This window comes from Urtica dioica, chromosome 3, assembly GCF_054948205.1.
Source record: "Urtica dioica subsp. dioica isolate 48M chromosome 3, U.dioica_male_clone48M_v1_H2, whole genome shotgun sequence".
Classification (NCBI taxonomy): domain Eukaryota; kingdom Viridiplantae; phylum Streptophyta; class Magnoliopsida; order Rosales; family Urticaceae; genus Urtica; species Urtica dioica.
The window spans coordinates 32,795,210-32,814,271 of record NC_142758.1 but is presented as its reverse complement, the minus strand read 5'-3'; the positions used below and the strand labels follow the sequence as shown (position 1 = coordinate 32,814,271).

At 35.5% G+C, this 19,062-nt stretch overlaps 2 protein-coding genes across 2 annotated transcripts; one reads left to right on the top strand and one right to left on the bottom strand.

The window, feature by feature from the left end:
* Window positions 1-8,462: 8,462 nt before the first annotated feature.
* On the bottom strand, window positions 8,463-14,366 carry LOC149402608 (uncharacterized). The gene is made up of 4 exons (XM_089608456.1): window positions 13,486-14,366; window positions 8,973-9,042; window positions 8,667-8,731; window positions 8,463-8,532 (listed from the first exon to the last, which is right to left on the bottom strand). Exons 1-4 carry the CDS (start codon window positions 14,364-14,366, stop codon window positions 8,463-8,465), a joined length of 1,086 nt encoding a protein of 361 aa, XP_089464582.1.
* A 1,545-nt stretch (window positions 14,367-15,911) lies between these two features.
* On the top strand, window positions 15,912-16,827 carry LOC149402607 (uncharacterized). The gene has a single exon (XM_089609795.1). The coding sequence runs from the start codon at window positions 16,081-16,083 to the stop codon at window positions 16,612-16,614; it is 534 nt and encodes a 177-aa protein (XP_089465921.1). The 5' UTR covers window positions 15,912-16,080; the 3' UTR covers window positions 16,615-16,827.
* Window positions 16,828-19,062: the final 2,235 nt, after the last annotated feature.

Here is a 19,062-nt window from a genome sequence, read left to right as displayed (position 1 = left end):
TTTTCTTGGAAGCAAAGGAACTAGTTATAACTTCGTAGAACACCATTATTTACATTTCTCTCATGTAATAGATTCGTCTTTATTTAGAGAAAATCTCGCCTAAAACCTGAGAACCTCCAAGACTGCGTGATCGGAACTCAGATCACTTCGTGAGATAGGTGTAACCAATTTTTCAGGTTAACGCTTATAAAAACAAAGAGTAATGTAGCAAAAAGAAAAATTCAAGCGAAAAAAAAAAACTTACTTCTTCGATGTTGGTTCCATGATCGGTGGACAAGTGCAATGCGGTCAATCTCATCATCCCTGTCGTGGGAAGAGGAGGAGCTTCGTTCTCGACATTCACCACCCGTTCGCCCGAGGACTCCTCGACGATTCCCTCCGCCGCCACGCACGACCCATTCTCTGCAGGCCCGGCGGTGCTGGGGTCCACTTCCTTGGGGAAGCACTGGGCAACGATGGCGGTGAGCTCTCCGTCATCACAGTCTTTCCGAGGGAATGCCATGGATTCCAATTATCACTCTCTATCTCTCTCTCTCCGAGCACTCAATCAATTTAGGGTTTTGTTTATGGAGAGAGAGCAGAGAGTTGAGAGAGAATTGAGGCCTACGCCAAGTGCGTGGAACTGGTGTACCAAAACCTCGGAAACCTGTGGTCGCAATTCTATCCCCTCCCTGGCTTTGAATAACTCACTCCGATCATCGGCCTCATCGCCTACGACGCTGTAAACCTAACCACCACGAATTTGTCGGAGCTCGATCAGATCGCCTTCAGCAAGCCAATATCCGCCCATTCAGAAGCCTCCGATATGTGCGTGTTCTTCGATCTCCATGGCTGTGAAGGCGACGAAGGATTGAAGGAGGATAAATGTCGATCGAATCGACGAAGGTGTAATGTGGAAGACTAGAGGAATATCGCACGATAATTTGGGGGTAAAAGGGTATACTTGGTAACTCAAGTAAGTATTGGCTAATTGCATAATAAAATTGATAGTTTGGGCAAAATTTTAACTTCCCTCTGACGCAATGGCTAATTGGTTACTAATCTCTTTATTATTCTGTTTGATTTCTTTGTCTACTTTATTTTTTTATTTTAACAGTTTTTCCTATGCAAATTGTGTTATTATTATTCTCCCAAATACTATTTTGTTATATTTAGCTAACATATCTTTGTCCATGCGCTTGCTAGGAACACATTAAACGATATTATTCGTTGATACCCACTTCAGTTCCGTATCCTTATTATACCATGTATTATTTCATGCAACTATGTGCATCCAAAATGTAGTTCTGTTATAAATATCCCTTTCAAAAAAATAATATTTAGAAGAGTATCAAAATGATATAGACACGTGAAAATGAATCTTAATGTGAGATTTGTAAGAAACTAATCAAATGGTCCAATAAAATGATAAAATACTATCAATTTACCTTCCGTTGAAATATTAGTATTAAAGAGTATTTAATATTATATATATAGTTGATTTATGGATAAAAATTGAGTGGGCTCCACTCAACGGAATTATATAATTCCAGCATATTCGTATTCTTCGTAGCAAGGGGTATAAGATCGAATATTTATCTGCCAAAATCGGAGCTAAATTGAATGAAAAATTGATGCTCAAAATATGTTGGAAAATACCAATTAATGTGAACGGATGATGAAAATATTGTGGTTGAGTGTATACATACAAGAGTCTCACATGTAAGAGATAGATGGACTTTGTAGTGCTTATACATGCAATGTGTGCTCAAGGTTTTTGTTCCAAATGGTAAAAAAAATTTGTAGAGCGCCAAGGGTTTAGGCAAGCCTAAGTCCACCACACATGCGCGTCATTCGTCTGATCGTGTCATGATGGACCGGGTTGGGTTGGGCTTGGGTCTAATCCTTAAATTTGTCCTTCATATTATACTTTATTAATTGGTATATGAAAGACTACGTTTTTGTATGAGTTTATTTATTGTAACTGTGCATTTATAACTAAGACGTTTTGAGCTTGTCTTAGCGATTATTATTTCCTGAGCTTGGAAAGCTGGTAACGTTCATTTTTCCTATAAAAGATGGCCTAGGCCTCTCATTACGGACACACCGAAAGCAAGTCCTTTTAAGCTTCCTCTTTCCCTCTCCGACTTTTTTTTTTTTTTTGCAGTCCGGTGGTAAATTTCATGCGGTGGTTCTAGTTCGCCAAAATCGAGTCTTGTGGTGCATAGCTCGTCTTGTTCCGTCATTGTATCATTCGAGGCTTTCGCTCAAGAAATATGGCACCCTTGGAAAAGCGATAAAAAGTTTAAAGGAAACCGTCCAACGGGCTTTTATGATTTATTTTCGGATTTTATTCTTGTTCTGCTGGTTAGGTTTATACTGGTTTTAATTTTAATATATTTTTTGTCATGTTTCCTCAATTTTCATTAGTTTTTTTGGAATAATTTTTAAATTATTTTTCTGCTATAAATTCTTGTTATATTCCCGCTTAATATTTTATTAATATTGCTAACATCTTCATTATTGAATATGTTTAATTGTTATTGTTATGCCGTTGTTTTCACATGGTGTAGATAACACCCCGAGAGCAAAAAAAAAAGCGAAACATCAAGCTCATACACAAGGCTCAAGCCTACAAGCAAATTCACGCGCCACGCTCCGAGTCAACTCTCATGAAATGTCTTTCAAAAGACTCTCAAAGAATGTTTTCAAGCTAGACTTCTTGACAAATCTTCAAGACGAAACCACTAAAATGATCACCCGACCGGCCTAAAAAGAAGATCATACGGCCATCTTCACTCGGCCAAAATCACCCGGTTGTCTTCACTCGGTCAAGATCACCCGGTCATCTTTACTCGGCCAAAATCACCCGGTTGTCTTCACTCGGTCAAGATCACCCGGTCGTCTTCACTCGGCCAAGATCACCCGGTCATCTTCACCCGGCCAAGACCACCCGGCCATCTTCACTCGGTCAAGATCACCCGGTCATCTTTACTCGGCCAAAATCACCCGGTTGTCTTCACTCGATCAAGATCACCCAGCCGTCTTCACTCGGACAATATCACCCGGTCATCTTCACCCGGCCAAGACCACCCGGTCATCTTCACTCGGCGAAGACCACCCGGCCGTCTTCACTCGGCCAAGACCACCCGGCCATCTCCACCACCTAATCAAGTACTTTTCACCAAACTCCTTGGTCCCTATAAATACCCCATTCATTCACAACACAAAGTAAGTTTCTCTCAACTTGTCAAAACTCTACAAAAATCATACTACAACTCTTTCTCTCTCTAGAAAACATAGAGACGAGTACAAATCGTTTACCAAGAACACAATACAACACGACTAATGTTCAGCGTCGGAGAACGCGCCGAGGGAAAACCCTCCGCGTCCCTCTAGATTCACGTTTTCTTGTGGTTAGGTGAAAGTGCAAGGATTCGAAGACCCGACGAAGAACGCGAAGAACGTGGAAGATTCGAAGACCCAGAGACTCGAAGATCCGAAGACCCGGACACTAGAAGACTTGAATAACACGATGAACACGAACACGTGAGAACATGAAGAACATGGAATATTCAAAGGGTTGAAGACTTAAATAAGCAAAGACTCAAGAACTCAACGAAGAACGCGAAGAACACGATGAACGCGGAAGATCCAAAGACCCGAAAACTGAAGAACTCAACGAAGAACGCGAAGAACACGATGAACGCGGAAGATCCAAAGACCCGAAAACTCAAGAACCCGGAGACCCAAATATCCGAATAACATAAACACGACGAGAAGAGAAGAACTTCACCGAACCCAACCTACGTGCGGTCATAGGGTCCGACCCTAGATCGAACCACGGACGGTTCTTAGTGCTAATCCAAAAATGCGATTAACCGTTATTATAACTGTATGGCCACTATACTTCAAGAGTTGATATATATATATATATACATATATACACACACATATAAATACATATATATAAGACTATTTTACAAATGAATATTGCCTTTTAGATAGACACTGTTGTTGCTAAAAAAAAAAAAAATAACATATGCGCTCGATTGGATGACATTGACAGAGTGTTTTTACGCGCGTGAATAACTTTACTTAATGGGAAAAAAGAGTGTTTTGATGCAAGTTAAAATAATCTCTGTAAAAAGCATAAACATATAGGTAGGGGTGGAGTTACGTAAGTACTTGTGGGTGTTGTACAAATTGCAAAGAGAAGAAGATGAATATGTGTGTGAGAGAGAGAGAGAGAGTGAACCAAAAGAGGCTAGAATTTCATATTGTAAAAGCGTTGAAAAGATACAAAATAAATAATAAATAAACATACAAATAATAGGCTAAGACTTAATATTTATATATATATTATTCTAATATCCCCTCAAATTCACAATGCATTAGTGTGAAGCATCGAAAGTTTGCTAACTAGGAATTGAAAATGTGGAGTGGAATGAGCCTTCGTAAACAATATGGCAATCTGCATTACGGAAGTGATGAACGACAACGTGATGGTCCCGTTCAAATATGCTCTCATATGAAATACATAGTTACGAGTAATATGAATAGCACTAACACTGTCACAATGCATGGGAGTGGGAGTCAAAAGAGAGATACCTATTTTAGCGAGTAACCATCTCAACCAAACAATCTCAGCAGTAGTATTCAGTGGCGGATCCAAACTCGGAAGGAGGGGGGGCCAAAACTGAAATTAGGCTGTAAAAAAAAAAAAAAAATCCCAAATTTGTTTTTTGAAGGGGGGGGGGGGGGCATGCCACTTGAGCCCACCACTTGGGTCCGCCCCTGGTAGTATTGGTCATGGAGTGATACTCAGCTTATGTAGATGATCGAGAGATAACTGTTTGCTTCTTGATCTAGCAAGAGATAATAGAGTCACCCAAGAATATGTAAAATTCAATGGTAGTCTTGCAATCAAATGGAACTCCACCGAAGTTGGCATCAGAGTATGCATGTAACTCAAGAGAAGAAGTAGACAAAAAGAGCAAACTCTGAAACTGTGTCCCCCGGAGACAGTGTCTAGACTGGTGATGTTGAGATAAACCAAGCAACTAACCAAAGTGCGGTATAAAGTGAAATAAAAAGAGAAACACCATCTGAGGAAGATTAGTAAGCATTAACTCGAGAGGGTGTATAAACAATGCGAGATTCAGAGAGACGAGGCTAATCGAGAATATTAGCGATGTACTTAGCTTGAGAAAGAAAATAGCCACGAAGAGAGTATGCTACTTCTATTCCCAAAAAGTATTGTAGAGACCCAAAATCCTTAATCTCAAACTAGTGAGCTTAATGTCTTTTGAACTCTTGAATCACATCAACATCATCCCTTCTGATAATCATATCATCATAATACAATGAGAGCAGCGTGCGACCAGAAGAAGTACACCTGACAAAGAGAGCCGAATCATATGGACTAGGATGTAATTGAAGAGATGATATCACAATAGATGACTTTTCAAACCACGCACGAAGAGCTTTTTTTAATACAATAAACAACTTTATTCAATCGGCAAGGTTCACCAGAATTGTAAGAACCACCGGAAGGACTAACCATGTATACTTTCTCGTGAAGATCCTCATTCAGAAATGCATTCTTAACACTCATTTGAGAGTGACCCACTTATGAACAGATGTCACTGCAATGAGGGTACGAATAGTGACATGCTTAGAAATGGGAGCAAATGTTTCTTCATAGTCCATGCCATATTACTTAGCAAACCCTTTAGCATTCAAGCAAGCTTTATACGCTCAATAGTCCCATCGTATATATTTTTGATCTTGTAAACCCAACGAGAACTAATAGCATGTTTCCCCTCGGGAAGAGGAACAATTATTTTCCAAATACTTGTCTTGTACAATGCAGATAGTTCTTCCACCATTGCCTACTGCCAAAGGGGGTCAAGAACATCTTCTTTATAGGAAGAGGGCTTAGGAAGTTGGTGTATAGAAGTCTGGAAGGGAACAAAAGAGGTGGAGTATGTGCAGTAAACATAATCAGGTAGCGGAGTGGACTTACGGGTTCGCTGAGGGTAACGAGGTGGAGAAGGAGGAAGGGGAGGCGCTGAATCCACACTTGTCGAAGCTTCATCTTGGGATGCAGTAGGATTAGGGGAAGTATCGATAAGCTGATGTTGATCATCTACAAGGTTAGAAGTATCAACCGTACAAGACTCAAAATGATCAATGCGAGTGAGATCAGTATCCGAGGGAATACCGTAAAAATGGATATGTTCAAGAAACACAACATGACGAGAGACATACAATTTTTTACTAACAGGATCATAGCAACGATATCCCTTTTTCCCTTCACCATAACCAAGAAAGATATGAAGAGAAGAACGAGACGTGAGTTTACTACATTTAACATGAGGTCGGAGGATAAAACAAGCAAAACCAAAGACGCTCCAGAAAGTATAATCAGGAGCATGACCATGAAAGGAGACAAACCTGAAGTAATGGAGGACAAATTTTTGTTTATGGAGTGAACGGCAATATGAACGGCTTCCCCAAAAACTCACTAGGAACGTGTGCGAACAAGAAGAGATAACATGCTGTTTCAACGATGTGTCTAAGTTTTCTCTAAACTACACAATTTTATTTTTGTGTGTCGATACAAGAAACTTGATGGAAAGTACCATCAGAAACAAGGAAATCAGAGAAATGACGATATATATTCACCCCCAAGTTAAAACGAAAATAGATGTTAAACGCCAAGAAAATATTTCATAAGATAAACCCGATAAAAATGAGTAGAATCATCAATAAAAGAGACATAATACCGAGACCCACTTTTTGTAGGAACATGTGAAGATCCCCAAATATCAGAATATATAAAGTCAAAAGGTGAAGGAGAAACAAAGACACTTTTAGGAAAAGATATAGCAGAAATTTACTAACTTGCAACCACAACAATTCGAAATATCATGAATCTGCAAATTTTCTAATACTTTTGTGGATGCTAAGTACTTTAAACGAGAACCAAAAAAATGTCCAAGACGAGAACTCCATAAATATAAAATATAAGATGTAAGACTTAGATGAAAAGAAGACAAGTCAACATTAGAAGATGCAACATCAGAAACTCTTGACTCATCTAAGATCTAAAGTCCCCTACCTATGGGAGAAGGACATTGTAAGGGTGAAAAAAGATCCAATCCCTACTAATGCCATTGGAGTGCCATCAGCAATCATGACAGATAGAGAAGGAGCAAGTTTCACTACTAGAAATATGACATTTAGCTACGGAAGTATTAGCGACGACTTAATCATCTCTAATTTTTCCCTTTCAAGAGATTTTTCAATACGAATAATTATGCCCAGTTAATTGCACAGTGATACACTGAAGCAAATCATTTTTAAAAACATCCATATCAAAGAAGCAAAGCAGAATCCAACAACCAGATCCCCAAATAAAAAAACAATGCACAATTCAACAAAAAAGAGAGAATCATAATACGTACCAAGGTGAGGATCAAGTTTGTTGCAAAAATCCCCCAAAACGATGCAAAACCCTCAAAATCAGAGCAGAAACGAAGAGCAAAATTCCTAAAAAAAATGCGATGATATTTACGCGATCATACCATGTAAAAATTGCAAAGAGAAGAAGAGAAATTTGGGAGGGTGAGAAAGAGCCAGAAGATGCTAGGGTTTCATGTTGTATAAAGATACAAAAGAGATAATAAATAGACATATACAGATTATAAAACTAAGACTAAAATATCCTAATATTTATATATATATATATATATTATACTAATAGGTGTATTCGTCTCCACTCGTTTGGAATTATTAAAATATTAGTAAATATAAATGCATTATTATTATAACTAAAATAATTTATTTGCGTTACACTAGGACAAAAAATACTTTTTGTCGCATCTAATAGTCCGCATCGGTTGACCATGTCGCATCCAACAGTCCATGCCATTTGGATGTTTTCGCATCCAGTATCACATCCGTAGCTATTACGCAATATTCACTTTGACGAGATATTAGACTATTGGATGCAACTTGTCATATCCAATGTTGTTCCCTCCAAAACGTGGAAACTTTTTGGATGTGACTTGTCGCATACAATAGTCTTTCCCGCATTTTGGCGTGCAGGGCATTGGATGTGACAAGTCGCATCTAATGATATATTTATATTTTAAAAAAATTAATTAATATTTACTGAATAAAAAAGAAGATATTATTAATCAGAATAAAAATTCAAATTAGAATTCTTATAAAACATAATAGAAAATATTTTACATTCTAGATGTTTTGTAAAATAACATTAAACTAACGTTTTATATGCTAACAATAAATATAAAACTACTTCTTCCGCGCTTGAAACCACTTTTCCATTGGGGCTGGTCCACTTTTCCATTGCTACCTTCTATTGTGCCGATGCCACTAGGACGCTCTCTATCAACCCTTGTAGCTGGTGGCAGTGTAGTCTGAGGCTGTAGTATCGACGGCGACACCTAAGTCTACATGGGGACGGCTGACTCGGTCTGTGGGGGATCTTCACCTCCACCTATTCCAATGGCGATCGACATCCTATAAGATGAAAATAATATACGTAAAAGGTTATTCGTTTGATCAAAATAAACAATTAAAAATAGTAATAATGTTGGTATTACTCATTCATCGTCATCACTTGATATAATGTTAGTATCATCTTCTATACCGACATCGAAATCTTCTCCCTCAAAAGTGACATGTGCCTCATCTTCCTCATCGACGCCTTCTTCATCGCCTTCAACATCAGTAACAAGTTCAGTTTCAGTTGTTTTGTGTCATCTTCTTCTTGGTTAAGGACATAGCGCTCGCCGTGATGATACCATTTAGTGTAGTTTTGAGGTAAATCCCTTGTTCATGACGTGAAATCTTACGACCTGGATTTTTTGTCATCTCGCATTGTTGCAAGACTTGCAAGGACACTTATATTGGTCATTTTCGTTCGATCGTTTGCTTGCAAGGCGGATAAACTCGTTTACCACTGTTCTATACTGCAAGCTCAATCGATCGTTTTCAGTAATCCAATCCCTACTTGGATTTGGCATTTCGCTGAAAGATAGGGGAAAACAAGAGGGACAATGAGAGATAGAGAAGACATTATACTTAGTAAAACAAGAGATAAAGGACATTATATTTGAAGTCCGATCATGGATATTGAGATCAAAGACTGTAATAGTGTATTATATAAAAATCAAACTATTGAAAACTAATATTCTGAAAACTTTACAACAAAGTTTCCCCTTTAATATTAATAAACCAATATCTGCAATTTAATACCAAAACATATAAAAACCAACTAAGACTATGCTATTAATAAACTAAATCTTAAACTAAGCCTCCGTGGCTCGGTCACAATCATTTAACTATTAAAAATTTCATTACTAATTATCAATTTCTATCATCTATCAATTAACTCATAAATTTCAATTCAACCATGTAACTAAAAACTAATTAATTTGAATTCAACCATCTAACATATTAACATAATCTAATTGAACACAAACTATCATATTCACATAATCTAAAATAACTTACATATTAATAAACCAATGTTACCATAAGCAAACTTATTAAACTAAACTTCCAAACTAACTAAACTAATTTATAACATACAAACAAATTAACTATTTTACTAATTTACTTCCAAATTTAATTACAAATCTAAATTACAAGCTATTAACAAATTTCATTAAAAATATTAAACTAAACTTTCATCGAACAAACTCAAATCATTTCACATTTCAACATCTTATTTCAAAGTAACAAACCCAATTTCAACATCTAACAAACTATACATGTAAAGTAATTACTAATTTTATTAACTAACAATTTTATAAAATAATTGAACATGTAACAATAAATTTTAGTGTCAACATATATCGTTGTCCAATATTGCGAACACAAAGGAGGATGATCCTATAACTCACTGATGAAATTAACCAGAATAATGTGTTTAGACAAATAATCGAGGCAAGTCCATTGTTGAGTTTGTATCTTTGACGACTGGCAAGTCTCGAGAATCTGGTTCGATCAAAGAGGTTAAGCCCTAGCTCCAAGTTGGGGTTCGTGGCATAATTGTATTAATGATTGAGGATTCCCATGATTGTCGACAGTTATGATGTGTGAGGGTTTGTAAACAACACTTGACCCCTGTATTAGGCAAATTTTGCGTGTGATCGAGTATCATTCTATATCTCAGAACGAACAATGACAATAAGAGTAACTAGGACCTTGTGAATTCTTATTAGTTCTTAGTCACTTCTTGAAAAAAGAATTCCTAACATTTGCAGATGTTGAATTATACCTTACCAAAAATATAGTATATAGTTTTTTAATTATGTATATATATATATTTAGTCTGTATGCTTCTTGTTATTTGATCACGTCGTTATTGCTTCATTTTATAATTAATATATACGTAGTTGATTTAAAAGGATATACAACTTGAAATTTACTTTACATGACATTGACATCCACACACAAGCGTATAATACATATATATGTTTGACGTATCGAAGCTGAACAGTTTTGAACTCAACATCTGGAGCATATATAACGGGAATAATCAAAGCAAATAATTAAGAAAAGAATTAGGGTTGTCCAAAAAGTTGTCACTGAGAAACAAAATATATACTTCCACTGATGGTACTCTTCTCTACGAAAGTAGCCCTCACGCTTATCCAGTTTGCTTTAGTATTATTTAGAAGCCAAATAGAGTTTAATAGTGGAGAGTAACCTAAACCACATATTATTATTATTATTATTATTATTATTTTTTTTTTTTTTTTTTTTTTTTTTGCAAATTAGACATATATAGAAGACGAGAACGTACATAAAGTAGTTATACGGGATATATATAGAATATTTAAGTGATCCATGAATATATATTGAATATTGATAAAAATGTGTTTGCGTTTGTAAGTTGAAGCCTCTGAGATTTGCCAACACTTTCTTCTTCTATTTTTTTTTATTTTTTTTATTTTTTTTATATAATCCGCTATCATTATTTTTTTAATTTTTTTTTGTATCTTTTCCTCTCGACGAATTGCGAGTATATAGTGGATGACCTCATCACGATGAAAAATATTTTAATTTTAAAATTGGCTACCTTTTGTACAATCTATTAGAAAATATTTAGTGCTCATATATACCCCTGAATTATAGACTGCCACTTAGATCAGATGTAACATACATAATTTTGATAAGCTAGTTTAAGTTAAATTTGATAAGGTGGTTACATATATATATGATAGAGAAAGAGAGAGTTCATACAAATAATAAATTACGGTTCATGGTAATGGTATAATTGGTCAAGTTATATAATTCAAAGCACTAATACTGAAATATATATATATATATATATATATATATATATATATATATATATGAAATCGATGTTGCTATATTACCTAAAGTTGTGACTTTTGATCAACTATAAAATTTGAGGATATTGTCTCACCGTCTGAGTTCTCTCCCAATGAGTCAAGAGTACTGGATATTGGTATTTTATTATTGCTTCAACCTCATGATCACCACAAAGCTCATCCGATTAATTAGAAGTGAACAGTTGTTTCACGTATAATGAAATGAAACTTTGAGGATAATATTATTGCTTCTGTGCATGGTGTACTTTAATCATCACATTGATCGTTCATTCCATTAAAATAAATTGATTAATTCAAAGGAAGACCACTAACACACACCAAGAAAAGGTCTTCACATATCGTTCTCATAAGACAAGTGATATCACACTTTCCTCTCTCTCTTTTTTATTTTCTCCTTTTTTTTCTTTCTTTCATTGTTCGTTTGAAGAAATCTTGCCTTCGATACTTGACAAAAACCCTATAAGCAAAATATGACCCAAGACAATGGGAAAACATGATAAGAAGGCCAAGCGAACGTGATGTTCTTAACAGTGTGGTATGTGGTAGTCTATAAATGGAACTAAATATAAATAAATAAATAAAATTAACAACTCTAGAGATATTGGTACTAGGAGTAAGCTGATAAATAAATGTTAATTAAAATCTAAGGACTCAGAGCAAAAGAAAATTAAACTCTAAGGACATTGATAGACATTTATTTCAAATTCTGGTGGGAGCCACTAGTCTAAAGCATGAACTGCGAAGTGGTTAGTGAGTCACCAAAATTTTGTGGTTATTTAAGAAGGCATTGTCATTACTAGTAGTACCCAATACATTGATTTAATAATTATTGACCTTTTAAACTGGCTTTCGTTGCGTCATCAACAACGAGACTTTATTGGCTGTCAAGAATAGAGAGTTTGTGAAAGCTTTGCACCCATTTCGGCTTCAGAAATTGGCTTTGTTCGGTCATTATCATTAAAATATAATTTCAAAAGAGATATTTCCTCAGGTTTTGACGTAAAAACAATATTCTTCGACTTCGCTATATTTTCCTTATAGAGTTCATCATATTGTATTATTGCATTTCTTTCTGTCTCCCTCTCCTTCTAAAACGTTACACGTTATATATAATGACAAGATGACCCCACATTATGATGGAACTTTTCTCGTTTTTCCTTCAGATAAAAATTAAATTAAGAGAGAAATGTGAAATGAAATGGATTAGCCAAATACAGATTTATAATATTGCAGATTTGCTAACAATTTTAGTTCTCTATACGAAAAAAAAACATAACGATTAATTGTATATAATAATATGGAATTAAAGGGAAATAAGTAAACTATATTAATAACTTATGTTTGTATTAACCATTCTTTTATTCGTCTTCTTTTGGACAAATACACACGAAAAACATGTAATAGCTCACACGTTGAAGAATACTAAATTTTGCGGATATTGTACCCTGAATTAGTACGTGTATTAGTAAATAATCCATATAATAAGCTCCAACAAAACCAAACTTTTTTTTTTTTGAGCTTTACAATATTAAAATGAACTTTTATTTCATTGACAAAAAATAAATTATTCTAGGGGGCTAAAGCCCTCACTTGTCAATAACTGACTTCGTGCAAGTCGAGAAAAGTAACATCAATAATTTTATTTAAAATGATAAAGGCAACAGAAATTGTAGAGAAAAGTAAGTTAAGATGGTCAAAACACGTAAAAGCAGCGATGTAGAGTCCATATATAGGCTTATAGTTTTTCGTCTTTAGCGTACTCTGTAAAACCATATTTCTTTCCTCTGAAGCCGCTCAATATTATTTGTCATTAACTTTCTTTTTTCTTTATTTTTTTCCCTCCTCTCTTTTTGCTTACTGGCCACCAGAAAGTTGGAAGTAAAAGATAAGTACAAATTATTTTACATATCTCAGCAATCAATTTAAAAAATAAATAAATAAACAAAATAAGAGTTTTGTACTAAACATATTCAAACCTAAAAATTTAATTCAGATTTTTTTTATTTATAGTCTTTTTTTTTTTTTAATAAACAGCCCCCTTCGTCCTCACTCTCGTTCCTAGAAGGGAAGAGGAGTTGAGGATGGGGAACCAAACACTTCATTAAACCAGGAAATATCTTTGTTCACACTACTCCGCACAAGGGGCGGAGCTTCCCCAATCTTAAAAAAACCAGAACCTCTATCATCCATGGCCCATTGACATATACCATGCGACAGATTGTTACGGACTCTAGGAATCCAGCCAAACTCGACATAAATAAAACGATCTCGAATACTCATAACCTCCTGATACAAAGCCAAAATGCTCCACGCTGGGCTTGCCTGAACCTCGCCGAGGCAGTCCATAACAGTTTTGCAATCATTGACCACTAACACTTCCTTTAGATTTCTGAAAATCGCTAACCTCAGAGCAAGAAGCACCGCCATGAGTTCTGCTTCCTCTGCTGACGCGGCTGGAAATTGTCCTCTCCACATCCATGCCACCCTGCCCTCATTATCCCTCGCCGCCACCCCAGCCGCGGCCTTACCATCCCTGAAAGCCGCGTCGGCGGAAATAATCAACATATTAGCTGTGAATATCTTCTTTAAATCGGTACCATCAGCTGGCTTCGGATGCTCTCGAGGAACCACCCCATCACGACACTGAAGGTGTTCTCCAATACTCAGTCGGACTCTGATGATTGTCCTCTGCAAATCAATCCTTTTATCATCGAAAACGAGACGGTTCCGGTTTGACCACAGCTCCTCCATTAAAACCCAGGCTCGGATAGCAAACTCGTCCCTTAAGCCTCCTCTCTCCTGAACTTCCTGGTTCGTTTCCAGAATAGCCTCCAGGATCTCCAGACCCGATGAGTGGCTCAGCCAGCTCCAAGACTTGCCCATCCCCTCAACTCTCCAAAGAATCTTCGCTGGCGGGCATCTGAAGAACAAGTGCGCCACCGTTTCTGATTCCTGACCACAGACTCTGCAGAGGTCATCGTGACCCATTCCGCGACGATGTGACACATTGTTTATACCATTTTTACTCAGATTGATTAGTTAATATAATTTATTTTCGAAATTAATAAAATCTAAATTATTATTCAAAATCCCTAATTATTAGGATCTCAATTATCTCTCTCTTTATTTTCACGTTCACTCTCTCTCTCTCTCGTCACATTTTTTTAGCCATGGACAAAGTCAAAAACATAAAAAGCGCTGTTAATAATTGTTAATAAGTTTCTGCTTTAACTAATAGTCAGTAATAACTGTTGATAGGTTTCTGGTAGAAACTTATTAACAGTTATTACCAACTATTAATTGCGAGATGCTGTTTTTTTAGCCTCTGTTATGGTTAAAAATGTAACAAGAGAGAGAGAGAGAGAGAGAGAGAGAGAGAGAGAGAGAGAGAGAGAGAGAGAGAGAGTATTTAGGTATAGATAAATTATTTTCATTTAATTTATTTTTGACAAAGAATTAAGGGAAAAATTAAAGATAATTATATCTTATATCAAAGATTGACTAATTATGAAATATTACCGAAACGTTGATTATTTCATAATTCTAAAGTTTAAAAAGACTAGTAAATTAGAGCGTCCACCGAATAAAGAAAGAAACGATTGCTTCACAATTTACTTATCCGGTCAGGAAGCGCAGTTAAACAAAATAAATCACAACTGGTCTTTAGAGTATTTCAGCTGTAAATTATCGTCCCATGCATTCAATAAAATTAAATATATTCTTATTTTAGATATCATATAATTATTTACCAATAATTATTTTAAGGATTGTGGAGTAAGAACTTGATGTTTGAGCGCACGAACACACAACCATATTTTTGTATATATGCGAAAATATGGTGTATATATATATATATAGACACATGAAATCAAATAAATTCGTATCATAATCGTAAAGATACATATATGACCCGACAAATGCGACACGCATATTCGCGTGTGTCGATCCAATAATTGCCATTACATTCTGCCGATGTAACAAATACACACGATATACATATATATATGTACATATATATATATACATATATATTTTTATATATATATATATATATATATATATATATATATATATATATATATATATATATATATAATCCTCCCCTGAATATAACTGGCCACAACTTTGTTCGCTCCATGAAACCCCACTCGGATCCACACCTTTTTTTTTTCAAGTAAATTATAAGATTTATTTTTAATCTCGTAAGTCAATCTGAAAATTATTCAATTATGTAACAATTTTATGCTAAAAATATTATTTTGTTATATTTTGGAAAAAATATATGTATTTGATGTAGTTCAATATAAATCATAGTTAAAATCATATAAATCCCAGGGTTTTCTTTCCTTTAAGAAAAAAACTACTCTTAATGTTAAGTTACTATTTTTGTCTCTTATACGCTGATACCAAATTTATATGGTTTAAATCAATATGTACTTTTATATTCATGTTAAATATTACACAATAAATATATTAACAATATAAAAAGTGAATAAGTTACAAGGAGAAAAGGTGGTGGAGGATTAGAGAAAAAAAAAAGATAATAATTTAACCAATCTTACCCAATTTTCCCTTTCCTATATAAACACCCACCCACTAGATCATCAAAGCCACACCATTCCACTACACTCCACTCTCCTCCCAAAAAAAAAAAAAAAAAAAAAAAAAATTCCCAAGAAGCAAACACATAAAAAAAATAATAATGATTCCAGGTGAGCTAGCTGGGTTTTACTACAACCACCTGAACTACCAACCGGAAAACCCAATCTCATTCCTCCTCAACCCAAACTCTCTTCCTCAGACGATCAACGCCTACAAGACTACCGACAAAACCGACCAGTCGTTCCCAGCCATAAACGACATGAACAGCTACTTAAACGACAACAACCTACTGGCCTCGTCCCACCCCGTGTGCAGCAGCGCTTCGGAGGAGGAGCAAAGCCAAGATCAGCAAGAGGAGATGAGAACGGTGATCGACGATCGGCGGCGGCGGAGAATGATATCGAACAGGGAATCCGCGAGGCGGTCCCGCATGAGGAAGCAGAGGCACCTCGACGAGCTGTGGGCCCAGGTCGTCAGACTCCGGGCCCACAACAACGCCTTGGTTGAGCGCCTCGGCTCTGTCTCCGAGCGCCACGACCTCGTCCTCCTCGAGAACGCCCGTCTCCGTGACGAGGCCGGCAGTCTCCGGCGAGCACTCGCCGGAGACGCGGCCGACGATGGCTTGCTCCATTGAGCTGTTGTATTTTTCATATAATTATAATTATATGTGTTATTAAAATAAACATTGTTAGGCTTTGTTTTATGTGCTTTTTTTTTTCCTATCTTTCTTTTTGTTTACTTAAGTTACTGATGACGATGATGATCAAGGCGATATTGATCAGTTTTTGTATCTGTATTGTTATATTTGATTAATATGATATTTGAGAATATTATATACTTTTGTATTTGGAACTCATTTCTCCGTGTTTATATTTCTAGGGAGATAATTCTTGACAGGTGTTATAATTTGCGTGGAAGATTATGAGCTCATTTTATATTCTAATTTGTCAGAATTCTTTTTTTCTTTTGGCATCAAAGTGTCATTATATTATTATTATTATTATTATTATTATTATTATTATTATTATTATTATTATTATTATTATTTCTTCTCGCCGCATATGGATGATCGTTGGTACAATTAGTGTACTGGATCAGTATCATCCAAATAGAAAATGATCCATACATCTGAATAGTTGCACATAATAGAAAATAATGGAAATTAAATATTCAAAGACCAAATCATTAGCATATATGAAAATTACCACTACATACCAAGTTGCTCATTATTTTCAATAGATATAATAACCAGAGATGGAAGATGAAATGTTCAACGAACGAAGATAACCATTTACGGATTATATATATATATATATATATATATATATATATATATATGTATATATATATATATATATGTATATATATGTGTGTGTGTATATATATTATAAATGAAAATAAAATTTTACTGTTTATAACACCAACCTTAGTAGAATCCAACACATGCAAATAATATAACAACAAATTACAATTTTTTATTAAAAAAAAAAAACAAGAAGTTACCATGAAACATTTGAAAACTCTTACTGTTCACTGTTCGAAGAGTGTCATCTAATCAATATTTTTTTTTCTTTCTTCATGGCTGTCGAGTTGGGATAAGTCGGTTAAATCGTTTGAAATTTATTATTTACATCTACGTAAAATAGTGTTGTCAAAACTTCGAGACCACCGACCTTATAGGCGAGAATTCGTCGATTTATGTCATGTGGAAGAAATAAACAGTGAACTTAGAGGGACGCCGAGGATTTTCCCTCGTTGTGCTCTCCGACGCTCAACATTAGTATAAGTGTAATGTTAAACAACAATGAAAAAGCATGATATTAGAGCGGAAGGGTTTAGCAATTTGTGTTTGAAATATGGGTTCTCCTATGTTGTAAATGATTCGCTTTTTTGTAGAGGAGTGGCTCCATATTTATAGTGCATTTTGACCTGAGTTCGTGGCTCGCATAAGCTCCAAGGGAATTTATGAGCTCTTTTTGGGAGGTCTTGCCCTTGGCCTTCAAGGCCTCGCCATTGGTCGGCAAGATCTTGTGAAGGGGTCGCTTGCGGGAGGCTGTGTTGTCAATGGTGCCCACAAGAAGAGTTATAGTCTTTATTTTGTAAATTTGATGTAATAAAGTCTCACAAAGACTCTTGCTTGTAATTGGTTATTCATTTAATGAAAAGTTGAAACGTTCATTCATTCTTACTTGTCTGTTTGAAGCTTTATGATAAAACATTAGTCTTTAGTCCACAAACAAACTTAACAACTTACAAAGAGACAAATGTAGATTTGCATGAACAAACTCTTCGTAGTTTGCTTAAAATGATATATTCGCAATCTAAAGGTCAAAGGACTATTGACCTCAGTACGATTGTTAGGAGAATCTATGATGTCTGGTTATGGAGCATTGAGAGTTGGAGACTTTATAGTTCTTCTAGGTATCTTCCGAAGGTACTGAATTGACAAGTGCACTTCTAGAGACAAGATAAGAACAAACCATTTAACCCCTTATGTCTCGAAGTCACTACGTATGAATTGCATCATGCTTACCTTAATCTTGAAATGAGACATGCCATTTCACAGCTTGCGTATTCTCATTTGAGAAAGTCAGAGTTCGGACTCACTATGTGATTCTGAACAGGACCTATTGGTGAAGTACTAAGTTGTGAAGATTTCATGAGTAACTTTGTGAAGTTCTCATAGATATGGAATTCATGTACAAGATTGATGAAATGCAATGTATATCACTTCATGCTTTGTTCCTTGGAATGTGAATAAATGAACTAGCCAATATCCAAATTGAGTCTTGACTCTTTTGGATGAAACAATGTGACTTGTTAGCTCCTTGTCAAGACATTGTTTCTAACTTATTCACAAGCGACAAAGGACTTGAGGAAATAACAGCAAGAAGGGTAAAATGGTAATTTTGTAAATCCCGACTAGCTGATGATATTCATGAAGGCTAAACATAGATAATATTCAATGGATCTACTCATTACAATTAGGTTAAATTCTTGAGTATTAATATTATGTGGATCCACTCGTTACAATTAGGTTGAATTCTTGAGTAGAAAATAAATTCATTTGAACCGAGAGATT

Excerpts from the sequence above, each read along its gene's own strand:
- LOC149402607 (XM_089609795.1), top strand. The coding sequence starts at position 16,081 with ATGATTCCAGGTGAGCTAGCTGGGTTTTACTACAACCACCTGAACTAC.
- LOC149402608 (XM_089608456.1), bottom strand. The coding sequence starts at position 14,366 with ATGGGTCACGATGACCTCTGCAGAGTCTGTGGTCAGGAATCAGAAACG. Across the intron at positions 9,043-13,485 it reads GTGAACAAAGATATTTCCTG|CGAAATGCCAAATCCAAGTA; the intron begins GTTTAATGAAGT and ends CCTATCTTTCAG. Across the intron at positions 8,732-8,972 it reads GCTTGCAGTATAGAACAGTG|GCGATGAAGAAGGCGTCGAT; the intron begins GTAAACGAGTTT and ends CTGATGTTGAAG.